General features: G+C 53.6%; 1 protein-coding gene across 2 annotated transcripts in view; it reads left to right on the top strand.

The window, feature by feature from the left end:
- The first annotated feature begins 780 nt into the window (after nt 1-780).
- The window catches only part of NKAIN1 (sodium/potassium transporting ATPase interacting 1), a 37,478-nt gene continuing 12,519 nt past the window's right edge, over nt 781-25,739 (top strand). For both annotated transcript variants that reach the window (XM_088023024.1, XM_088023025.1), the window contains exon 1: nt 781-858. In XM_088023024.1, the coding sequence (XP_087879150.1) occupies nt 805-858 (54 nt within the window). In that variant the 5' untranslated portion in view covers nt 781-804. The remainder of the gene's footprint in view (nt 859-25,739) is intronic.

Raw genomic sequence — 25,739 nt, forward strand, 5'->3', positions numbered from 1 at the left:
CCAAGGCTGGAACCCTGGGGCCCTAGAGACAGGGTGGAGGGAGGAGTGCTCCAGCACCCTCAGGAGGCCAGGCATAAGGCTAAGTGCTTTAGTTGCACAACTGCTTTTCACCCTCTTGGCAACTCTGAAGCAGACGTTATTCCCACTTTGCTAAGAAAGCTGAGGCCCAGAGAGGGGACGTGACGCGCCCAAGGTCACACAGCCCGTGAGCTATTAAGTCCGGGTCTGGCCCAGGGCCATCAGTCGCCAAGCCTGCGCTCTTCCCATTCACTCCCGGTCTCTTCCTCCACCCTCCACTTCCCTACCCCTTCTCCCCTCCTCTCTGCTCCGGCGGTCGCCCCGCCCCGCCCCTCCTTCCCTCCTTCCCTCCCTCCCTCCCGGCGGCGGCGGCGGCGGCGGCGGAGCCACGTGGTGGGGCCGGGAAGCCGCGGCCGCCGAGCGCCCGGGCGGCTGCCCCAGCTGGGCAGTGCTGCTCTGCGCCGCGCCGCGCTCGGTGCCCGCGCTCCCCGCTCCGCGCTCCCCGCCAGCCGCCCCGGGGCAGGAGGCGCGCCTGGCGGCCGGCCGGCCAGACAAAGGAGGCGCGGCGCGGCAGAGCCAGCGCGGGCCGACGGACCATGGAATCGGAGCGCGAGCGGCCGGCCCCAGCCCTGAGAACCCGGCGCCCCCGGGCCCGGCCCTAGGCGCCCGGCCCCTCCGCCCGGGGCGCGCAGCTGGGAGGACGCGGAGCCCGCGCGGCGCGGAGGAGGCGGCGGCCGCCGAGCTAGAGGGGCGCCGCGGCGGACCGCCCGCGCGGCCCCGGGAGCCATGGGCAAGTGCAGCGGGCGCTGCACGCTCGTCGCCTTCTGCTGCCTGCAGCTGGTGAGCGCCGGGCGGCAGGGGCCTGGTGGGGCGCGGCGGGGCGGGGTCCCGGGCGCGCGGGTGGGCCGTGGGTCCCCGTGCGTGTCTGCGGCGAGTCCTGGGTGGGGGGTGGGCCGGAGTCACGGAGCGGACGGGCGGAGCCTGCTCCTGCTGGCCGGGCTGGCTCTTTGTGTGCGCTCCTCGCCTGGCGCTCCCCGGTCCCCGAGTGCGTCCTGCGCGCCTGTCCCCCCGCTTCCCCCGCCCACCCCGCGCCCTGCGAGTGGCCTGCTGTGGGACTGTGGCTCGCTGGGGCCCGGAGGGGGGGTGTGTCCCGGGCTGCTCGCTGCCGCCGTTGAGGTCCCTGCCCCGTGTTTTCCTCTAGATTCCTCGGTTGCGCGGCTCTCCCTTCCTCCGGGTCTGTGCCCGTGTGGTTCTCACAAAGTCTCTTGCTCCTCTGTGTGTCTCCGGCTTTTTCCTTGGTGTGTCTCTAGATCTCTAACCATTTCTGGTCCACGTTCATCTATGTGTTGGGATCTTAGACTCCAAGAACGGTTCCCTCCTCCTCCTTTGTGCTGTTTCTGCCTGCGTTCACCCTCCTGACTGGGCAGGCCTGGGAATGGAGAGCCACCTCTCTGGAGAGGGTCACAAGGAACTGCCGGGTCCTGGGCCAGTCTGACAAACTGGGTGCTGGCCGCCCTCCCTGCTTTGACTGTGGCCACTGCAGCCGGGGGCTCTCCATCAGCCGTCGGTTCCACCTGAGCATCATGGGTAGGGACCAGCCCCTCTGCCTGAGGGGGCAGGGGTGGGTGTGTCGGGGGGGCGGAATCCTTGGGTGCCCGGGCGGGAGGGGAGCATCTGGGGAAACTGCCTCACCCCAGCTTAGGGAACTCAGGTTCTTGCCTCAGGGAGGCCAGTGGAGTGAATTTTGAGGCTGAAGAGGACCAGTTCTCTTCAGTTCAAGCTATGGCAGGTGAATTTGGGGAGCAGGTTAAGGGGAGCCGGGTGTCTCCTGCCCATCCTAGAGCTCGGGCCTGACAACTAGGGGGGTTTGAAGCTGAGCTGAGCCTCTAGGCAGAGAGGTGCACGGGGACGTTCGTGGGCAGAGCGCAGGGCTGGTGTGAGGTGGGGGACCGTGAGCCTCACGGATGCGGAACTCCACCCTCTGGTCTCCACTGTTGCCGGCAGCTACACTTCTCCCCCAGCACAGGTGCATACAGTAATGCAGAGTGAAGCTTGGAGCCTGGATGTGCATACCTCCTCATTCATCTTGCTTCTCTCCTCTCGGGGACGCCAGCCCCAAACTTGCCATCCGCAGCCTTGCCCTACTGGGCAGTGGTAGTAGAAGCAGCCAGGCCCTGAAGATTGGGAGCCCTTCTCCCAGCTGTGGGACGGAGGGCAAGTGACTTCCCTTCCCTTGGTCCACCTCTCTGTAAATTGCTCATCCTTGAGGGTTGCAGAGGGGATTGATTAAAGTCAGGTAGAATGGAAACTCCAGAAGGGCAGAGATTATCTGTTTTGTTCGCCCTAAATCCCCAGCAGCTGGAACAGTGCCTGGCACTCCATTAATATTTGTAAAATAAATTAATGAATCAGTTATTTGGCAACTCCTGGTTCACAGTCGAAACATCCTTCTTTATATCCTTTGAGGAATAGAAAATGCCAAGAAATGATGAAACTTTTCCGAGGATTTTTTTCCCCTGCTTGTTAATTTTTAAGTTTTAAACTAGGACTTTCTTTTATTCTTAAAAAAGTAATAGACACCTATTGTAAAAAATGATTCAATAAATAATCAAACAGAGCAGAACATAAAGGTACATTTCCTTCTGAGCCCAGTCCCACAACCCAAAGGTAAGCCCTGTTGGCAGTCTGCCCCATTCTCTGCTGCTGCCGAAAACAATGGTTAGCTTTGGGCAGCATTTACTGGGCGTTAGGTGCCCTGGTTAGCCCTTTTCCGGGTATTAACTTATTCAGTCCTCATAATGATCCTATAAAGCAACTTGCCCAAAGTTCTATAGTTAGGAGCCAGGCTTTGAAGCCAGGCAGTTGGCCAGCATACTCTGTTGCCTTCTTCGTTATAAAATATAAGTAGTTTTGGCCCAGAGCAATTGGGGTCCCTCAGGAGGTCCTTCCTCCTCCCTCTCACCTGCCGCCAGAGCTGTCTCTTAACTCGGCCCTTCCAATTAGAGGGTTCGCCAGCCTAGGGGCTCTGGAGTTAGGCAAGACCTGGGTGGGATTCTGATTCTCCTACAACTTGGCTGGGTGGCTTCGGGCCACTTGTGGGAGTTACATGAAATAATTTGGGGGCAAGGGGTCTTTCAAGGAGGGACTTGGAAATTCCTCTCTTGCCTCTATTGCTCTGTCAGGGCAGATTGCAGAGTGGGTCCCTTCAGTGGACGCTAACCCCCAGGAGCCACTGCTGCCTGACGGCTTCTCATGTACTCCTGGAGGCTGGACTCTACCAGCCTGACATCATCCTAAAGAGAAGGGAGCCTGTTTTCCCACCCAGTGGAAAGAGGCCGAGAAGGAAAAGGCTGTTAAATGTCTCTCAGCTGCAAACTTTAGAAGAGGAACTGTCATTTTTCCTCTTTTGAATGGGATTTAATCATTACAGTAAAATAGGTTAGTTCTAGACACTCTTCTGTAGTCGGGATAGACTTGCTGTGGGTGAGGGAGTAGGGTGAGTGTGTCCTGGGCGGGTAGCAGGAGCAAATGGGGGCTTTACTGTTCAGGTGGACAAGTGTAGGGACAGGGCTCTGGAGTTTGATAGGACAGTCCTGGGTTCGAGTCCTGGCTTTGTCACTTCCTAGCTGTGTGATCTTTGGGAAGTGGCTTTATCCTCTCTGAGCCACAGTTTTGTCATCTGTTAGCGATAATATAAACAGTTGCCAATTCTTAGGGTTGTTGTGAGGAGTAAATGCATATATTGAACTTAGCACCGTGCCAAGCACAGAGTGAGCATTCAATAAACTATAGCTTCTTATTGTTATGTTAATATATACACCATGGGATGCTTTCCTGGAATTGTGGCCCAAACACATCTGGGTACCCCCCTGTACTCTTCCTTTGTGGGAAGCAGCAGGTAGCTGGACTCTGAGCTGAGAGGCAGGAGGCTTGGATTCCAGTCCAGCTCTGCCACTAACATCCTGTGAACTCAGACAAGCCTTTTCCCCACTGCAAACCTTGGTTTTTCCATCTGTAAAATGGGGAGGACCACTGCTCTGTGTCGCTGGGGTCCTGCCAGTCCCGCCCATCTGGGACTGTGGGATGACGTCTGGGCTGGCCTGGAGGTTCCAGGGCGTCTCAGTCTGGTTCCATTCCGTAGAACACCAGAGTCCCTTCCTTTCCCGAGTTCTACTTGGTGTATCATCTTGACCTTCTTAATGCTATTCGCTCCCTAATTTTTAGGTGCTCCTCTTTTCCCTCCCCTGTCCAAACCCTCCTCTTCTTTCTGGGTCCACCTCCTTCCTGAAACCTTACAGGCCACCCTGTTCTTCCTGTAAGAAGATGAACCAAGGAGATGTGCCCAAAGGAATCCTCATCAATTTCTTCATCATCATCATTATCGCTCCCATTTCTGGAGCCCTGTGCTAAGCACTTTATATGCATTACCTCATTTAACCAAATGAGCTTACATATGTAAAGCGTTTGGCAGAATGCCTGGTACATTAGCTTTTACTGTTTTTATCTTCATTGTTCTTCCGCACAACGGGATGGATATTCTCGCTCTCCCCTATTTCAGATGAGGTGACTGAGGCTCAGAGAGGTGACGACGTTTGCCCGAGGTCTCTAAGCTAGCCAGTGACAGACCCAGGCCGTGTGCGCTTTACTGCCTGAGCTGAGAGCCACCTGTCCGCCGGCACCAGTCCGCGGCTCATGTTTGTGCAGCATGTGACCTCAGGCAGGTCTCTTCCCTGCTTCCAGCCTCAGCTTCCTCATCTGAAAATGATAATAATTCAGTAGGCTCACGCACTTGCCTGGCACTGTGAGCCAGTGAGCGCTCAGTCATACATCACTGCCATGGCCGTTCTCGTCCCCGCTCTGGGTGACCTTGGACACATGAATTCACTCCTCTGGGCCCCAGTTTCTTCCTCCGGCAAAGAGAAAGAACCATCCCTACCTTGCAGAGTTGTAAAAAGGGATTAGCCAGGTGCCATGCACATAGTAGGTATTCAGAAAAATGTCCGTTTCTTTCTCTTCCCTTCTGGAAAGCTCTTTGCCTTCTCGAAGGTGGTGGGTGAGGGGGAAAAGACATAGCTTCCTGCTGAGCTGCGAGTAATGGTGTGAAGCGTGGTCAACCTGATTGATGTGGTTATTAGCAGTAGTGATGGTAGAGACTGGAGGGAGATGGGTTCCTGCGGGGGCCTGCACTCCGAAGCAGCTGTGCCTGCAGGCTGGTGGCCTCCTAGGGAGGGTCCGCTCTGCTCTAGGTGCTTCAGGCCCTTGGGCCAGGCATGGGAGTCGGGAACACAGAGCACAACGTTGGCTAGGCCACTGAGCCTTTTTGTTCCTCATACCCTTTTGGACCTCTGCGGTGGTCAGCTCCCTTTTGCAGATGGACAAACTGAGGCCGAACAGCCCTCGAGACCCTTATGAGGTGGGCAGAGCAAGGTGGATGGAGAAGAGGGGGCCCAGGGGACGGCCTTGGTTTGGCTCCGTTGCAGGGGTAGGCGGGTGTGAGGTTTGGGGATAAGCACCCCACAAACAGCAGCTGCTCTGAGATGTGGCACGGGGGTTACGAGCAATACCTCAGGGGTCAGATGGACCTTGCTGCCTTGCTTTGTGACTTCCAGCAAGTCCCTTCCCCTCTCTGAGCCTCGGCCTCCCCTCTGTGAAGTAGTCAGGACTTCGGCCCCTACCCCGTGGCTTTGTCTGGGGGACTTAGAGGTCAGAGTCATTTCCATAAACTCTTCAAGTCTTAGTTTCTTTATGCGGGAAGTGTATGGTTCAGAGGGAAATAATAACAGCAGCTCCGACTTCCTTTTGTTTGGTGTCTCCAATGAGCCAGGTGCTTTATCTGCCTTGTCCCTGGTTACTGTCTCAATCAACTGTGGCCACGTGCAGGGCGGGGACAGAGCGGCGATTCAAACCCAGACCTAGGTCTCCGCGGCTTCCACAGCGCATGCCCCGCTGCTCCCCCGAGGGGGTGGGATGCTGGGCGCGGTCGCAGCCAGACAAGTCTAACCCTTTCCTCCGCCACTAGGTCTTGTTGCTAGGTGCCAGATCTGCTGAGCTGCTTGTCCCCCATTTCTACTTACCCCACGCACTGTGCTGAGTTTACAGTCACTGTGAGGCAGGTTGAGGGAAAGGTACCCAGGGAAGAAATTAACCTGCATTGGAGACCTGTGAGCCCTCATAATGATTCTGTGAGATAGTTGTGGTTTTTAATACCCATTTACTGATGGGCATTCGGAGGCCTGAAACATGAAGTGACTTGTCACCAAGGAAACAGAAGATACAGCCTGCGTCTCGGATGAGTCATCAAGGGAAAAAGAGTTGAGAATGCTTGTAAAATCTGGACCAAGCAGAGATGGTCAGCTGTAATCATTGACATCTCTTCTCTCCTCGGGCTTCAGGGGGGCATGGGTGATGGGAGAGCAAGCTGAGCCCAGAGATGTGTTTTTTGTTTTGTTTTGTTTGTTTTGTTTTAATGTCTTTTTTCAAGTAGTCTCTACGCCCAGTGTGGGGCTCGAACTCATGACCCCGAGACCAAGAGTTGCATGCTTTACCACCTGAGCCAGCCAGGTGCCCTAGAAATGTGTTTATTAAAAGCTATTTCCAGGCTACAGGCGATGGAACCCGTTGTGGTCCACAAAAGCCCAGTTCCAGTGCCCTTGGCCTCTGGCCTTGACCTGGAGAGGGAGAGGGCTGGTGAATCGGAGACACTTCCCCCAGTGAGTACCGAGCACCGAGGTTTTAGAAGAGCTGTTACTGTGGCTGCAGGCTTGAACACATTACCCAGCCTCCAGGCCTCTGCCTTTCAGAGCAGCTGGTGAACCAGAGGCAGAGAGGTCGACAGGGAAGAGCTTGGGCTTTGGGGTCAGGCTGGGGTTTGAGTTCCATCTCTACCTCTTTGTAGCTGGGTGACCTTGGGGCAAGACACTTCACCTCTCTGAGCTCCCACCTGCACATCTCTTGATCAGGATACTGATCTGCCTTGGAGAGTTGTCAGGAGGCTCCTTTGAGATAAGATACGCTGAGTAAAGCTCACAAAGGGTTCACACTCCTAAATGCTCCAGAAATGAAACAGCAAGTTCTATGAATCTAAATACTCTGGTGTAGGAAAGGGAACATGTCCCCTTTTCAATCAGTGTAAGACATAAGTGAAGCGGCAGTTCTGTCAAATCTATGTGGCCTTGGCCTTACTGTTCCTTAGTCTTCTCTTCTGTAAAATGGGAATAATCATAGCACCCCTTCATGGGACTGTAGTGAGGGTGGCCTGAATTAATGCAGGCAGAGCTCTGGACCCAGAGCCCAGCACTCATTCAGAGGGGAGCAGAGAGGGAGATGTGGCTCCCTGTGTCCCCTCTATAAAGGGAGGAGGTTGGACTCAACATCTAAGAGGACCTCACCAGCTCTAAGTCAGCAGTGAGTCCCGCCCTTTCCCAGGGAGGGCCCAGAACTGCCGCTACACCAGCCCCTCCCACTGCAGGCAGTGGTGATGTGAAGGTGAGGTTCTGAGCAGAGGAGGACACTCCTGTCTCCAATGGCCTGCCCAAGGCTTCACATCCAGGTGCCAGTTTGTCAGGGGCTCACGTGCCCTCTTCTTTCCGAATGAGTGTCTGTACTGTCCCCATCCCAAATGCCCACTTGGCACATTTGGTTGTAAACTCAAGTCTCGGACCGCAGAGCTTCAGAGCAGGAGGTTCTGACCCAGCACTAACAACTGCAGATCAGCTTCCTGAACTCCAGAAAGACTCAATTCTGTTGGGTGAGAGAGTAAGAATTGCCATCAGCTAACCCTACCCAGAGTTGTATTTAGCAAATACTTATGAAGCACCCAAAAAGTGCCAGGTACAATTTTAGGTGCTCAGTCACCCTAGGGCACAAGATATGCCCTCAGCTGCAAGTCAGAATCCCGGGGTTCTGGAACTCACCTGCTGTGCAACTTTGAGCTGGCCCTGCCCTTCTCTGGGCCTCATTTTCTCCAGTCTGGGAAACTGGGAAACGAGAGGAGATTGTTGAACTCCATCAGTGGTTTTCACGTTACCTACAGAGGCTCTGCAGTGGCAGACTGACAGTCAGGTGGTGAGTTCCCTGTCACTGGCAGTGATTAAGAATTTATATCTAAGTTGGATGACTACTTGGACGTGTAATGGATCTGATGATGATCCAGTTCCCTTGGAACCACCAGATGCTGGTTCTAGGTCCTGAGAGGACAGTGGCAGAGCACAGAATGTCATCTATTATGAATAATGGAAATTGTGGGCTCCTACCATGTCCCTTTGCCTTAAGCATGCTCCTCCCCACCCCATCCCAAATCACAGATCCTGGCTGAGCTCCTGGCACAGGGAGTGGGGGACATGGGAGTCTGTAGGCTCTTTAACCCAAGTCTACTCTGGCTACCCCTTGCCCTAGAAGGGGAGGCAGCCCTGGGATTTTCAGGGTAGTGATGGCTCCTAAGCCTTTTTTTTTTTTTTTTTTTGGAGGGGGGGAGGTTCTGCAGCCCCAGCCTGGATCAGAGATGTGGGTTTTCAATTACACAATTAAATGCACAATTAGGCATAATTACCAGCGCTCAGAGCCCGAGACTGCTCATAATAGGCGTGTAATCTACTGCAGCCTCTGTTTATACTACTCAGCGAACGCCCTAATGATGCCAGGATGCCTTCACACTGCACTGTTGCCATGGAGACAAGCCCGCCACCGCCATGCAGGGCTGACAAATGCTGTTCCAGTCCTGGGCCCCTGGATTGTTTCTGAGGCCTCTGCCAGCCCTGGAGTGAAGGGGCCGGCGGGGCAGGCCAGGAAGGCGGATCACCCTCCCTGCCCTCTGACACACCCCGCTGCTTGGAGCCGGCAGGGAAGACAAGGAGAAGGGAGCTTCAGTCCCGAGTCCCCAAGCCTGAGCAGGCTGGCCCAGGGGCTGGGAAGGGTCTTGAATGGTTATCCATTCAAACTGAGGTGTGGACAGGGTCCCTGCATACAGCCAGCTCCCACATGGGCCTGGCTCTGCCGTGAACTGGCTCTGTGACCTTGGACCAGTCCTTGCCCTTCTATGGGGCTGTTTCCCCGTAGGTGAAATGGACTGCAGGGTGTCTGCATGCGTGTTGTCTGAGAGATTTATTGAGCACTTAAGCCACACTGCCTACTGTTGTAACTGCTTCACCTGTAGGAGCCCATTCCCCTTGCTCCGCCCTGGTGGGGCAGACACATCAGAAGCAGCATCTGAGGCTGTGAGCACTTACATGCAGGGGTGCTAGGGTGCAAATCCAGGCAATCCGACTGCAAGCCCCCACTCTTAGCCTCGAGTATAGGGCCCCACCTGGGCCCTCTCCTATCACTCTCGCCGCAGCCCCAAAGGCGGACCCTTGTCATCCCCATTACCTAGATGAGGGCTCTGGGGCTCACAGAACTGAAGTCGCTTGCCCAAAGTCACACAGCAAGGCAGTGGCAGAGCAGGTTTTGCCTGATGCCAAAAGCCAGGATTCCTTAGCTTTGGCTTCTTAGTGGGAGTCACAAAGGAGTAAAAAGATCTCCTTCCACGAACATATACAAAGGACCCCCATTGTCCCCACCTGGCCCCAGCTGCTGAGGAGGCACCGAGTTCTGGGGTCCCTCAGACCCAGCACTTTGCCTTGACCTTGAAAGAAATCTTGGCCTCGTTCTACCTACATCAGCCTTCTCCCGCCCTGGTCACTGGAAACAGAGCCTGTTTTTGATGCTCATTTCCCCCCTACGTTTCTCTGTCGTTTGGTCCATTATTGCGGTCACCTACCGTGTGCCAGATGAATCAGACATAGTGGAGAACCAAGACTGGAGCACAGAGGCTTCAAGGTCTGAAGGTCCTGGGTTCAAATTCTGTCACTTAATGCATGATTTGGGGCAAGTTGCTTGGCCTCTCTGTGCCTGAGTTTGTTCATCGCTCATGAAGGCACTGCCTATACTGTGCAGGGTGGTAACATCACCGCTCACCAAATGCTTACTCTATGCCAGGACCTCGCCTAAGGCCATTCTGTGCCCTGGGTGACCGTTGGTAACACACAGCCTATCGTTGCCATTTAACAGAGGAAGCACCTGGGGCCCCGGGCCTCAGAGCTGGTGGACAGCCGAACAGGCTTCTGAGTCCAGAGCCCCGTCCTTCCCCACCAGCCCCCACCAGCGTGGAGCTATAAGTGTTCCTCTTGCCTCTTCCCTGGACCATACAGGTGGGAAAACTTGGGTTCGTGCAAGACCACAGTGCAAGTCAGTGACAGAGTTGGGACTGCGACCTAAAGCCAATTTAGGAGACTTCTTGTTACCTTCCTTCGACCTGCTACTGGTCCTCGGGAGAGAGAGGTTTGGGGCTGGAGTGTACGTGTGTGTGTGTGTGTGTGTGTTCAGAACTGCACACAACTGCATGCCCAAGCATTTGTGGGGCAGACACTGGCACGTAGAGATTTGTGGATCAATAAACATCCCTTCCCGCTTCCTCCCTCTTCATTTATTCATGAACTCTGAACTCCTCGGCTCCAGAGAAACCGCCTGGAAGAAAGCAATTAGAGCATAATTAGAACCACTCCTATTATCAACTCTCAGCGGGAGGGGAAGGGGGGCCACTCAGCCATGGGGGTGGGGGTGGCCCCTGGGTTCCCTACAGCCCCCACTCCTGCACCTGCCCGTTCAGCTCCTGCTCCCCGCACAGAGCTCAGCCTCCCTGGAGTCCTAGGCACCAGGCCACATTCAGCAGGGAATAAGGACCTCATCCCTGGAGGCATTCAAGCACTCGGTAGGACTAGGGAGCAGAGTGGTCAGCTTGCATGCTAAGTTAGAGCAGATGACTTCCGAGTCCCTCCCATGCTGAGTTTCTTGGGTGCTCCCTGCCAGGGCCTGGGCCAGGGCATTGCAGGAAAACTGAGAAGCACAACATGGCTCCTGCTTTCTAGAAAACATCCCGGCATCAGATGATAGCAAATGAAGACTACGCTGACAATGGGAAATGTAAATTACCTGGAGGAAGCAGTTTGCCAGGCAGGACTCCATTCACTGCCAGATGATTCATAGTAATAATAACTGTACCGGAAGTCGGTGTTTGTGGAGTGTTGCTGACCCCGGAGCCACTGTTGTTCCTGACCAGGCGTCCCACCAGCAGAGGGAGGTCACCCAGGAGCCAAGGAGAGAGGTTCCTCCCTCCTCCCCGAGAAGCGGAAAGACAGGATGCAGGGAGGTGCCGGGCACTGTGCTTCCTGATTCCGATGCTTCTCCTCAGTCTTGCAGGAGCCCTAGGAGGTAGATGCTAATATTATCCCCGATGTACAGGTGAGGAGACTGAGGCTCGGGGAGGCACAGAGCCTGCCCCGGATAACACGGTGTTGGCCTGTGGGACTCTAGACTCCTCGTGCTTCGTGCTCTACCAGGTTTGAGGGTGTGATTTGCTGTCCCCCTGAGCTTCAAGTTAGGGCTTGACAAGCTGTTTAAGGGGCTTTCTGCCTCCAGCTCCTGGCTGAAGGTAACACGTGGATCCTCTTGTTCGTCCTTCCACACCCAGTGTCAGCCTGGGAGAGTGGGGGAGCCCTGCCGCTGACTTGAGTCACCGCCTCCAGGACCAGCCTTGGCAAAGGAAGGTGAAGTCCTGGCAGATGAGGGTCTCAGGCCTCTGGAGAGAAGATCACCATGGATACCATGGGAGCCAGGGCTGTAACCAAGGAGACAGCCCCCAGCCCTGAGGCTGTGATGAGGAGGGTGTGGCTTCAGGATAGGGATTGCGGGGGGGGGGGGGGGGGGGGGAGACTGCCACCTGAGGCCCAATGGACGGAGGAGGGGACGAGGAGCTAGATGCAGGCAGAGGGGGACGGTGGGGTCAATGGTGCTCCCTCCTGGGAACAGGGTGAGGTAGTTGGAAACAACCAGGCCTCCTTCCATTACCCTGTCCCACCTGAGGGGAGGTTGCCATGATAACCAGCTCCCCTTCATTGACCCTCTGTAGGGCGCTGCCCTCTTTCTCCTAGTGACAGATGGTCACCCTGGCAACAGGCCCTGTGCCCAGCAAGGGTCTCAACTTCCCGGTGGCCCGGTCCCTCACTTGTGCGGATAGATTATTCTGACACTGTCCAGCTGGAGGTGAGGGTCCACATGGGGCCAACTTTCAGACGTGGGCCTTTTACCAGCCCCTCACCAGACTCCCCGAGCGACCGTCATGAAGTGCGGCTCTGGTCCTCCTTCCCTCTCTTTACAACACTCCATAGCTCCTCATTGTCTTGGGGAGGAAGTGCTAATGTGGTGCTTCTGAAGCTCGAACGTGCAGCAGAATCACCGGGAGGGCTTCTTAAAATACAAATTTCTGGACCTTACCCCGAGTTTCTGACAAGTTCCAAGGTGCTGCTGATACCGCTGCTCCAGGGACCGAATTATTCGGTCTAGCCAGTGGGACGCTGCCCAGGCTGGCCCGCCAACCCTAACGCTTGCCACTTCCGGTGCCCGAGCTGAGGCCACAGTGACGTAAGCACACCAGCTACACCTCACGCCTCGGTGCCTTCGCATTTGCTGTTCTGGCCTCTGGACGCCCTTTCTCCTCTGCATCTCCTGAAGGCCAGCTCACTCATCATTTTCTCTTTGGAGCTTCTCTGCCCTCCTGCACCCCCCCCCCCCCCCACGGACGTCCTCCTCTGGGCTCTGACAACACCTGTCCCCACCATTTCCGTCACGGTGGGCATCATGCTGTTGGAATCTGTTCCTGTTCCCGCTTCGAATCTCTCTGCCTGGACCGGGCGCCCTGGGTCTGAGCCGTCTGGTCCTCTGTGAATGTGTGATGCTCAATCGGCCCCTGTGAGCCGACGGAAAGCCTGGCGGAATAATCACGAAGCTGCTTTGTTCACTCAGCCAGTCTGCTATTCCTTGGCGCCTTCTCTGTGCCAGGCCCTGTGCTAGGTGCTGGGGGTTCCGTGGTGTGGGAGGCACAGGGCTTCTTAGAGATGCTGGTCAGTGAGGCGTCGACCAGTCTGCAAGCAAGGCATGAGCTGGGCTTGGCCTGGATTTCCCGATGCGAAATTCCAAGTTCTCTTCATGCCCCTGGCCCAGGCCCCTGTGTGGCCGGAGACTTCTTTGGGAATGTGTCTCCAGTGAGGATTTGCCAGTTTGTTCACAACAGATGCCAGTGCCCTATCCAATCAGCCCCGAGCCCACTTTGAGGACTTGCCAGGGCTTTTCCAGAGGACAGCCTGTGGGGTGGGGGGGTGGATGTTGCCAACACTTGCGTCCGAGGGTGTCCTGACCTGCGTATTAGGCCCCTGCCCAGAAGGGGGCCAGGGGTGGGGATGCTCGCCCGGGCTGGCTCTAGCACAGCACCCCAAGGAGTCAGAGGAATTTACATTCACAGCCTGGCCTTCCAGACCTTTATGTGTCTAGGTGGGAAGAGAGGACATACTTTATTTAAGGGTCTGTTAGCTTGGTTCATAACTTAAATATTTAGATGCATGGTGCTGTATTGGCACTCTTGCTTTGGTCCTGAAGACCTGCAAATCTTAGAGAAGGTTCTGGACTCGGGGCAGGCTGTAGGCAGAGGCTCCCAGGTGCCTGGTCTGCCTCCGACGATGCTCATGCTGTCAGCAGCCCCATGAGCCATCTGAGCAGGCTGCTGTCCCCAAGCTGCCACTAGCTGTCATCCCCAAGATAGGACACCAAGGATACAGGGACCGCCCCCCTCCTCCCCAAAGTGAGAGACTCACACTGTGGCTGCCAACCGGGACAGGCTGGGCTGTAAGGCTCCCCAGGCTGGATGGGTCAGGATGGAGGGTGGGGGGCTCGGTTTATCAGGGCCTGCAATGGCCAGATGTTTGACATACGCGATCAGCTCTCACCCTCCCAGCTGTACCAGGCGATGGTGAGCCACCCTCCGGCTGCTGGTCTCCAGGAGTCTGGGCATGGGCAGGTTGCTCAGCCTGACTTGTTTCTTGTAAATGGAAATAATTGTATCGGCCTCTTAGGGCCACTGAGCAAACTCCATGCGAGACTCTCTGGAGAGCGCTCAGCACAGCACCTGTTACTTAGTCAACACTTAGGATGCGGCCAACAGAAATCATGACCAGTCTTTTGGAGGGCAGCATGCCTATAAGGCACAGAGCCATGACCGTTTGCTAAATGGGAAGCTCTGAGGCAGAGAATCCGGGGATGTGGGGGCCAGGAGGGCCCCCCGAGAACAACCCTCCAGCCCTTTGTACAGATGGGTACACAGAGGTCCAGGAAGGCCGGGTAGCCCTTTGTGAACTGTTCTAGGAAGCGGGCTGATGCCATTTCTGGAAAGGATCATAGTTGGGTGTGTGATTCCAAGCAAAAATACCCTGAACAAAAATAAACTGTCCCGGGTAGGTGGAAACAATTGGCCCCTCTGCTCAGTCTGGATAGCAGTGAGCAAGAGTCTACAGCTAGAACCCTTCCCCATGCTCTCGATGTTGCCAGACAGGAGCTGTTGGGGAGCAGTGGCAAAGGTGGCCGTCCATCCAGGAGGGGCCACTAAGAAAGTCAGACATTCCCAGATTCCCAGGAGATGGGACCTGACCCCCCCCCGACACTGGTGACCTCAAGAAAGGGCCTCACTCTCCTCCTTTGGAAAATGGGGCTGCCACTGCCCTAGCGGGATAGGAAGTTTGTTCCTCATGGACTCTGCGGCCAGGGGACCTGGTTCAGATCTGCATCTGCTGTGTGACCTTGTTATTCTCTTCTTTACGCTTCGCTTTCCCTGCGTGCAAAGCGTGGATGATCTCAGTCTGTACCTGCCATGTCTCTGTGAGGGTTAAATGAAAGCATTCTAAGCATTCAAGAGACACTTGGCATATAATAAGTGTTAGCTATTATCTTAGTGTCACTCTGGGGATAAAGCGAAATGCCACCTGTGAAGTGCTGGGCTCAGCAGAGGCACTTAGTAGGTACTCCCCAGCCATGCCTTCCCTTTCCTTCCTCCTGTGAACCCCAGGCCTGGAGAGAGGCAGGGCTCAGTTCCCAGGAGGGGCCCTCCCTCCACCCCACTTCCCTTCCTGCAGACAGCAAGCCCCTCGTCTTCCAACAGGTTCTGCCTGCAGCCTTCTGGCCCAGGGCCAGGAAATGATTGCAGGCTGAGGCTCAGCTCCCTCCCCTCTGCTCCTCTGCCCCCCTTTAATCTTCCCAGCCTGCCTGGGGGTGGGGGATGGGAAAAGGGGGAGAAAGTCTCCTGGGGGCTACAGGTATCTGTCAAAAGCTCAGGCTCTGGGGTCAGGCCACCTAGGTTTGCTCCAGCCCTGAGATCTCAGGCTGTACCCCCGCACCCCCCCACCCCCCACCATAGAACCGGGACCACAGCCCATCCCTCACTCTGCCTGTGCTCGGCACAAAGCCTGGCCCAGAGTTAGCACATAGGAAATATTAGCCATTGTGAATACTAGCATGAAAGTTCAGAGCCAGGCATTTTGAAGGGAAACACTTCAGCCCAGTCACCTAGGGACACCCTTTTGAGGGCGCAGGCTCTCATCGGTCCCAGATGACCCCCCGCCCTGGCCCTCTTGGGCTAGACCAGAACAGGGCATCCCCACCCTGCGGTGCAGATAGATTCCCAGGAAGAGGAAGGAGGGGACAGGCTGGGGGGGGGGTGACATTCCTTCCACTCATTTATTCCTTTGTGCCATGGATGAATCAGAGCCGGATACCTGCACAGGTGAGCAGACCTTTGCCAGGTGGGATAAGGACAGTACAGGGGGAAGGATACCAGGCTGTCGGCACCGCCCCTCAGCTCTCCGAGCCTCGGTGTCTTCATCTGTCCAGTGGGACTAATAGCCCCACATTATAGGAGGGACGCATAAATCACAGGCTGAGCTGTGAAGGGCTGTCCAGGTGTTGGCGGCTGCCGTGATTCTCTGCTGGGAGAAGTGGGGAAGCTGGGAGCTGAGCCAGGAGTGCAACAGTAAGGGAAGGGGGATCCTGCAGCGCTGGAGGAGGGGCTCCTGCCGCCCCCCACTACAGCTAGGCAGGCTTCCCCCGCCAGGCCTTTAGTCAGGAGGCTAAGTCAGAAGTGGTTGCTGTTGCCATAGCAGTGAGGCTGGTTTTCGTCATTATTTTCTTCCTGGGAGTCAGTGCGGGAGGTGCTGCTAAATAAGTCAGGGAACTGGAATTTTTTCCTCCCTCCATCAGGTCACGTGGAGTGGCTCAGTTGGGAGAAATTAGCTGCCAGCTCCTTCCCGCACTTGACCTTCTGCACTAGGTGCCGACATCTCCAGTGTGAGGCTTGACCCCAAGGGAGCACTCAGAGGGCTTGGTGTCACCTCTCCAGCTCCAAGCTGCTTTCCTGCTCAGGCCTCTGACCCTGCCATGTTGGCGTCAGGCTGCCTTTCCAGCCCTTCCCTCTGACGTTCTGCCCCCTCTCATTCCCCATGCTCTAGCCCCAGGGGGCTTTTCTGGACCTTTCTCTTTGCCAAGTTCCCTCTCACCACGGGACCTTTGCACATGCTTTCCCTGCTGCCTGTCCTTCCCTCTCCTCCTTACCTTGCTATCCCTTCTTCCTTCAGTTCACTTCTTCCAGGAAGTCTTCCTTGACCACTACCATCATAGCGCTCAGTCTTGTTACCCCTCCTTCAGACACTTAGCACAACCGTCATTTTGCTGTGTGTGTGTTTGTCCCCTCTCCCTCCACTGAATGTTAGCTATGTGTGGGCTTTTTCCTCCCTCTTCTTTTCTTTTCTTCCTTCCTTCCTTCCTCCCTCCCTCCCTCCCTCCCTCCCTCCCTTCCTTCCTTTTTAGGTATAATTCCCCTAACATAAAATTCACCATCTTAGGGAGTGCTTGGCTGACTCAGTCGGTAGAGCATATGACTCTTGATTTTGGGGTTGTGAGTTCGAGCCCCATGTTGGGTGCAGAGATTACTTAAAAAATAAAATCTTTTGGGGTCCCTGGGTGACTCAGTCAGTTAAACATCTGCCTTCAGCTCGGGTCATGATCTTGGGGTCCTGGAATGGCCTGCTCAGGGGGGAGCCTGCTTCTCCCTCTCCCTCTGCCCCTTCCCCTGCTTGTGCTCTCTCTCTCTTTTTAAGAAAAAGATCTTTAAAAAAAATTCATCTGAAAGTATACAATTCAGGGTTTTTAGTGTGTTCACACTGTTTTGTAGCCATCACCACACTCTGATTCCAGAACGTTTTCATCACCCCAAAAAGAAACCTCAAACCACTCCCCATTTTCCCCTCCCACCAGCCCCTGGCTACCATGAATCTGTTTTTTGTCTCTCTGGATTGGCCAATTCTGGACATTTCCTAGAAGTGTAGTCTACAATACGTAGTTCTTCACTCACTTCTCTCACTTAGCATAATATTTTTATTATTTGTGTATTTATTTATTCATTCATTCATTCATTCAATCAATCATTCATTCATTTAAAGTAGGCTCCACGCCCCATGTGGGGCTTGAACTCATGACCCTGAGGTCAAGAGTCATGTGCTCAACCAACTGAGCCAGCCAGGTGCCCCCTAGCATAATATTTTCAAAGCTGATGCTGGTTGTAGTCTGTATTAGTGCTTCATTCCTTTTTATGGCTTCGTATCCCGTGTATGGATCTATCACATTTTGTTTACCCATTAATCAGTTAATGAACATTTGGGTGGTTTCTGTTGGGACTGCTGTGAATAATGCTGCTATGAACTTTTCTGTATAAGTGTTATGTGAACTTTGTTTTCAATTCCAGCATATCTACCTAGGAATAAATGTTTTGAAAGATTTATTTATTTTAGAGAGGCAGAGGGGCCGAGGGAGAGGGAGAGACAGTCTTAAGCAGACTCCGTGCCGAGCACGGAGCCCGAAGCCCAACATGGGGCTTGATCCCACAACCCCAGAATCACAACCTGAGCTGAAACCAAGAGTCAGACGCTTAACTGACTGCACCACCCAGGCACCCCTCTACCTAGGAATAAATTGCTGAGCCATATGGTAACTATGTTTAATGTTTTGAGGAACTAGCCTGTTTTCCACAACAGCTGCATCATTTTACATTCCCACCAGCAATGCCACAAAGGTTCTACTTCTTCACATCGTCATCCAACTTGTTATTATCTGTCTTTTTTTTTAAGTTTACTTATTTATTTAAGTAATTTCTGTACCCAACGTGACTCAAACTCAGGACCCTGAGATCAAGAGCCACACCCTCTTCCCACTGAGCCAGCCAGATGCTCCCATCTCTTTTATTTTAGCTAACCTTATGGGTATAAAATAGTATCTCATCTTGGTTTCAGTTTACATTTTCCTAATGATGTTGAGCATCTTTCCATGTGTTTTTTGGCCAGTTTTTAAATCTTTGGAGAAATTTCCATTCAAATCCTTGGCTTATTTTTTAATTGGGTTATTTATCATTTTGTTGAATGGTAGGAATTCTTTATATATTCTGGACTCTAGACTTTTTTTTAAATTTTATTTTATTATGTTATGTAGTCACCATATATTACATCATTTGTTTCTGATGTAATGTTCCATGATTCATTGTTTGTGTATAACACCCAGTGCTTCATGCAATACATGCCCTCCTTAACACCCATCACCGGGCCAACCCACCCCCCCAACCCCCTCCCCTCCGAAACCCTCAGTTTGTTTCTCAGAGTCCATAGTCTCTCATGGTTCGTCCTGGACTCTAGACTCTTATCACCTTTCTGATTTGCAAATATTTTCTCCCATCCTGTGGGTTGGCTTTCACTTTCTTGATTGTGTCCTTTGATGTGCAAATGGCTTTGATTTTGATTTTTTTTTTTTAAGATTTTATTTATTTGAGAGAGAGAGGATGAGCAATGGGGAGGGGCAGAGGGAGAAGCAGGCTCCCCGCTGAGCAGAGCCCCATGTGGGGCTTAATCCCAGGACCCCGGGGTCATGACCTAACCTGAAGGCAGATGCTTAACCAGCTGAGCCACCCAGACACCCAAATGGTTTTGATTTTGATGACATCCAATTTATCTAGTTTTTCTTTGGCTGCTTGTGCTTTGCTATTGTATGTAACGTGTGCCTATTCCAGGGTCACTTGGATTTACACCTATGGTTCCTTCTAAGAGTTTTATAGTTTCAGCTCTTACATTTAGGCCTGTGATCCATTTTGAGTTAGTTTTTGCATATGGTGTGAGGTAGGGGATCAACTTCATTCTTTTGCATGTGGATTTCTAGGTGTCCCAGCACCCTTTGTTGAAAAGACTATGCTTTCTCTCCATTGAATGGTCTTGGCACCCTTGTTGAAAATCAGTTAAATGTACGGGCTTATTTTTGGGCTCTCAATTCTGTTCCACCGACATGTCTGCCTAACTTTATGTCAATGCCACTCTGTCTTGATTACTGTCATGTTATTGTGAGTTTTGAAATCAGGAAGTCTTAAGTCCTCCAACTTTGTTCTTTTTTCGAGATTATTTTGACTGTTCTAGGGGCACCTGGGTGGCTCAGTCATTAGGCGTCTGCCTTCCGCCCAGGTCATGATCCCAGGGTCCTGGGATCAAGCCCCGCATCGGGCTCCCCGCTCCACGGGAAGCCTGCTTCTCCCTCTCCCACTCCCCCTGCTTGTGTTCCTGCTCTTGCTATCTCTCTCTGTCAAATAAATAAATAAAATCTTTCTAAAAAAAAGATTATTTTGACTGTTCTAGGTCCCTTGAATGTTGCTGTGAATTTTAGGACAGCCTTATCTATTTGTGCAAAAAAAAGTAGTTGGAATTTCGATAGAGATTGCACTGAATCTCACTTTGGGAATATGGTCACCCTGACACAGCTGGGTACGAATCCTGCCTCCACCACTTACACAACCGTCCCCGGACCTCTGTTTCTACACATGGAAAATCACAGCTCTCGAGAGTTGAGAGGAGAACATGAAATGGGTGGACATAAGGCAGCGTGTCCAGGGTGGGCTCTATGCAAGGCCCCGGAGGGAAGTCCCTGCTCTCTTCTTTGCACTTGTGCCAAACTGACACTGTAGGTCAGTGGTCTGTTCAGCCAGCGCAGGCCTAGCGTGGGGTCAGTGTCTGTGAATGCTTGGTGGGTAAATGAGAAGAGCCAGGGCAGAAAAGGGGCCAGGCTGGGTCAGGCAGCTGCTGGACTGGATGGAGTGGGTCGGGGAGAGTGCTTCCTGGCCTCGAAGGGGTCTGCACACCAGGACAGTGGTGGCCTCTTCTTCAGAACTTGAGTCCTCTGAGCCTGTAGGGGACCCAGACCCGGAGTCTTCACTATGGGTAACTCACTACAAGTAATGTGGCTTTACCCATGACTACGGGCCAGGCAGCGTTCTGAACATTTTACACATATTCCCTCATTTAAGGCCCCACGACAATCCCTTGAAATATGTACTATTATCATTATCCCCATCTTATAGATGGAAGAGTTAAAGCACAGAAAGGTTAAGTGAGTGGCTGAAGGTCACACAGCTCATAAGTATACAGGTAGGATTCAAACCCAGACAGTCTGGCTCCTAGGCCACACTTTTAAGCACCACACTGTACAGCTTCTCAGGGAACAAGCAGCAGGAATCTGACCTTGGTATGAAACCAAGGACTTAATTATCCTAATAATGATGATGCGGGCATAGTACTTTACAGTTTTTAAAAAGCACATTATAGTATATAAGTTGCTTTCATGGCTGTGATCTTAACTGATCCTCCAATTTCTCTGTGAGATTATTATCCCCTATTTGCAAGGAGAAATGAAGATCCAGAGAGGGAAAGTGACTTGTCCAATCGATGAGAATTTATTGAGCACTTATTATATATCAAGTTCTGTACTCCCGGTACATCATTGAGTCCTCACACAACCCCAGGAGGTAGGTATTCTTGGTAGTCGTGTACCCATTCTACAGATGAGGAAAGTGAGGTTCCAGGAAATGACTTTCCCAGGCCCTACAGCTTGTAAGTAAGAGCTGGGACTCCCTCTCCAGTCCGCCTGACTCCGGAGATTGAGCTGATCACTGCTGGGCTCTGACCCCATCGAATCCTGGGCATATTTAACTCCTGAGTGTTTGTGTCCACCTTCTGGTCTTTTCTACCCCGTCTCCAGCCTTACAGCCACACCTGCAATTCTCAGGGCCTCCTTAATTCTCCCTGCTTAAGCGCCTGCTCCATTAAGGTGCTTTCTGCCACGAGTTTTTTGGCTTAATTATCTGGTGTCGTTTGTTGTACTTTATGGGGCATCTGATTAATCACCTTTTTATTTATCCAAAAGTCCATCTATCTGCAGCCGGCGTCTTCTGGGAGAGCCTGTTTGTTGCTGGATTTTCTCCACCTGGATTGTCTTCCCCTCCATCCGTGTCTGAAGTGCTCCTCTTTAGAGGCCTTCCTCATCCCAGGCCTTTGCTGCCCACTCCAGAGCCTGCTTGGGGTGGGGGTGGGGGTCTCAGCATCTGGGGCATGGGACTGGGGATACCCCAACAGTCTGGACATGGGCACGTAGGCAGAGGTAGAGTGGGCATCAGCAAGAAGGTGAGAGTCCTGGGAGACTGGGACTCTGGGCACAGAGAGGGATTCTGGGCCTTGTCCTTAGTCTTCCCAGGAAGGCCTTGGCATCCCCACCTGACCCCCCACCTCCAGCCCATCCTTACTTAGTCAGAGAGCACCACGCCCAAAGCACCCAGCTGCCTCATCCCTCTGCTGAAAGCTTCCCTGGCCCCTAGGGGCCAGTAGGATGAAGACCTAGGTCTTCTCACCCCCTCACGATCCTAAGCCCCCAGGTGGTCTGTACCCCTCACACCTGGGATGACTGACTTGTCCCAGTTTGCCCAGAACTTTTGGGTTTTACCCCTTAAAGGGCTGCACCCCAAGAAAGCCCCCAGTTCCAGGCAAACCGAGATGGTTCATCACCCTCTGCACACCTCAGGGGTTTTGCCCACGCTCATTTGTCCCCCTCTTAATTTCTTCTTTATTTTGTTTTTTCTTATGAAGTTATTCCTCCTCAATGTAAAACCCTTAACTGAAATATCTCTGGTTGAATCTCAAAGACCCCACCCCACCCCCAATCCTACTCTCCAGAATTTGATGACTCTTTGTTTTCCTTCTACACAAAAATAGGGTCCTACTACTCAAGGGGCCCTGCGGCCTGCCTTTTCACACCAAACTGCTTGGCGCCCTTTGCGCACCCGGTAGAATGGCTGCGTCGTGTCCCACGGTGTGGAGGTGCCATCGTTTGCCGTGTACCCTCCTGAGGGACATCCAGAGCGAGTTGGGTGTCTTTATTGTAGCCAGTTCAAGGCCAAAGCTAAATATCACCTCCGCAAACCCTTCCTGGACCCTCAATGTGGCCTCGGCTTATTTTCTCCTCACTGTCGTTATTGAACTAATAATAGTTACCATTTATGGAGCGCTTACCATGTCAGGCACGTGACAGACAGTCTTCTCATTTAATTTTCACAGTATTTCCAGGAAGTGTGGGGACTGTTATCCCCATTTTACAGATGGGGAGACTGAGGCTCATATATGGAAGATAAACCCAAGCACACCCTCTGCCCACTGCATTAAACTGCCTCTGGTGGTTTTCCAAAGTTCAGTGGAGCGGGTGGTACAGGGGGTCAGGGCCGTGTCCGCTTTCCCCTGCTCCCCGGCTGTGAACCAGCATGAGGGCAAAGCCCGGGTGGCATTGATGAAAGGCCAGAGCTGGTAGCCACCAGCTTCTAATCCACTTCCTGCCAGACCCCAGAAATTAGGGCGGGAAGACCTGGTAGGAGGCAGGTGGTACAGTAGCCCCAGATCCAAGGGGCAACTCTGCTGGACTCCTAGGGGCTTCTCTGGGCCTGTGAGAGGGGCCTGGCCCCCAGACAGAAAGCAAGGAGCTCCAGGAGTGGAGATGAGAGGTCGGAGGGGGTGGGACAGGGCCTGGGCTCGCAACAAATCTGAAAGACCCCTCAGTCTTTCTCAACACTGTTGTGAAGTAGGCATCCTGTCCCGGTTCCACGGAGGAGGGGACCGAGGCAGACCCCCTGTGCCTGAAGGCCCCTCTCTGCGCTGCCCAAATGGCCTCCCGCCGGGGTGCCTGTGGGTTTGGACCAGATTGTGGATGAAGAGATAGACCGGATGACTTGGAGGGACCCTTTGATTTTAGACTGACCTTGGGATCACCCTGGGTTTCTAGGCTGGGTTTATGCAAATTAATGTAGATATATGCTAATCAGACCACTACCGGGCCTGTTCTAATGGCGCTGCAGGCTCAGAGGTGTAGTGGGATGGATCTGCCCAGAAGGGGTCTGAGGAGTCCCCCAGCTGGGAAGGGTCAGCGGTCACTGGGAGGAGGGGTGGGGTTGCCATGGAGACAGAGGCCAAGCTCCAGCGGCTGCCTCCTGTGGGGACCAGGGCTGGCCTGGACCAGCCCTCTGAGACAGTCCTGGGCCCCCGCCCCCCCCTCCCCGTAAGCTCCAGGCTGGTCTCTGAGGGCTAATTACGCCCAAGCTAGTGGACAGCTGCTCCCTGGCTCCCCCAGGCCCAGCTGAGGTACAGGGCTGGGCCACAGCAGGAGGGCATAAGGACAGACAGATGGCAGTCTGGGGGCTGGGGGGCTGGGGAAGCTGAGGAGGAGGGAGCGGGACTACAAGGGGTGAGATTCCCAACTGCCAGGGCATGCAAGCCGGCCAGAGAGCCATGTGGTAGGGAAGAGTGAGGATTTGGCTGCAGTCTCAGCTCTTCTGTGTGGCCTTGGGCAAGCCCCTTTACTTCCTTGGGCCTCAGTTCCCTTATCCAGCAATGGGGGTAGGATTAAGAGATGTGAGTATGAGGGGGTGATATACAGTAGGCGCTCAATTAATGATTCTACTACTCTGAAGCCCGTTGAGAGGTTATTTTGTTTTTGTTTTTGTTTTGTTTTAAGATTTTATTTATTTATTTGGCAGAGAGAGACACAGCGAGAGAGGGAACACAAGCAGGGGGAGTGGGAGAGGGAGAAGTGGGCTTCCCGCGGAGCAGGGAGCCCGATGCGGGGCTCGATCCCAGGACCCTGGGATCGTGACCTGAGCCGAAGGCAGACGCTTAACGACTGAGCCACCCAGGTGCCCCGAGAGGTTATTTTGTTTTCTAACGGGAAAGACCATCCCCCTCATCTCGGCCCTCTTTCGCTTCCCTGCTCTCTGGGCTGGGACAGATGTTCTGGGATCTTCCCTGAGGAGGGAAGAGGCAGAACTGGTGCCCCGTGAGGACAGGAACTGGGTCCTCTACACTCATCACTGGCTTCTCAGCTCTTAGCCCACAAAAGGCACTGGAGAACCGTTTGCAGAATGAACAAACGAACAGATGTGAAGGACTCAGCAGAGTGCCTGGCACTAATAGGAGATGAATAGATGTTAGCTGTTATGTCACTGCCCCTGGGAGCCGGGACTGGGTGACTCATGAGAGCAGGCTCTGCCCCTTCCTGAGCCCCTGATGGTCTCTGGAGAGAGGTGTGGGGGTGGGAAGAACAGTGAGCGGAGAGACAAGGACTTGAAACTGAGCTCTGCCATTTCCTGTCTGAGTGACTTTGGGAGCCTCAGGACCACTGTGAGCCTCCTCTGCAAAAGGCGAGCCTGCATATCCAGGCGGCTGCACTAGGGCTGTGGGGAGCCCTTGCCCTTGGTCCGGCTGCGCCCCGAGGAGAGGTGGTGACAGATTTGCGTGTAGTCAGGCAGGGGGAAGCAGGGCTGTGATGATCCAGGCAGAACCTAGGGAGAGACCTTACCAGGGGCTGGCAGAACCAGCTTCTGGGGAAAAAGGGGCCATTAAGCCCTCAGCAGTGGTCACAGGACCCCAACTGGTCCCCCTGCCGATAGGCAGGCTGCAGCACCGCCGGACCCAGACAGTGATTGGGAGCTACTGAGGCCCCCACTGTACAGGTGAGAACACTGAGGCCTAGAGGGAGAGACTTACCAGGACCCCACAGCACGAGTTGACATCAGAGAAGGAGACCTCAGGTCCTCTGAGCCGTTTTACTGCTTTTCCACATGAATCAACACTGAAAAACATTTCTTCTTAACTTTTTTGAAAAATCTATCTTTGTTGTAAAAAATTACAATATACAGAAGTATGTCTAAGGAAAAGTGTTAAGTCTCCCCATTTCCCCTTTCCCACTCCCTAGAGGGACTTCTCGGAACCTTTGTTGTGTGTTTCCCGGGCTCTTGACTCTGCATTTACAGTCACACATGCTTCGTGTCTTTTTCATTTTTATTTTTTGGCTTTTGGGTTTTTTTTTTACATAAATAGAATCCTATTGTTCTGTAGCTTTGTGTGTGTGTGTGTGTGTGTGTGTGTGTGTTCCACTTAACGGTGATAACCTTGTCCATTTTCCAGCAGGAATCAGGCTGGGACAGAGAGAGGCAGAAGGGCTGCAGGAGCCCAGGAAGAGACAGGGAACGTGTGTGTGTTTGTGTGTGTGTGTACGTGTGTGTGTGTGTATGTGTGTGTGTGTGTTGAGGGTAGGAAGGAGTCCCCACAGGTCACTACACACAGTGGATGGGGAACCTGGCATGAAGACCCCATCATCAGCTCCCAGAGGCCTGTGGTTGTCTCCAGACTTGAGCTCCCTGAGGAGGGAGCCACCCCATTTTGTTCATCACCACTCTGCACAGGGCCTGGTGCATAATAGATGCTCAAGAAATATTTGTTCAGTGAACTGCTAGGCCAGTTTTCCCTGACCCCACCAAAGACTACCTGGTCTCTGTGACTGTTCCAACTCATACTCAAAGGCCATTGCCCTAGATGGACCCCGGAGATGGACGCAGAGCTCAGGGAGAGTGGGAAGACGCTCCTCGTAGACAAGTCACTGCTGTCTGTCAGTTTGCTCACCTCCCTAATGAGGGG

This window comes from Eumetopias jubatus, unplaced genomic scaffold (genome assembly GCF_037043125.1).
Source record: "Eumetopias jubatus isolate StellerSeaLion01/CBP00866 unplaced genomic scaffold, mEumJub1_p1.0 scaffold_4, whole genome shotgun sequence".
Taxonomy (NCBI): Eukaryota; Metazoa; Chordata; class Mammalia; order Carnivora; family Otariidae; genus Eumetopias; species Eumetopias jubatus.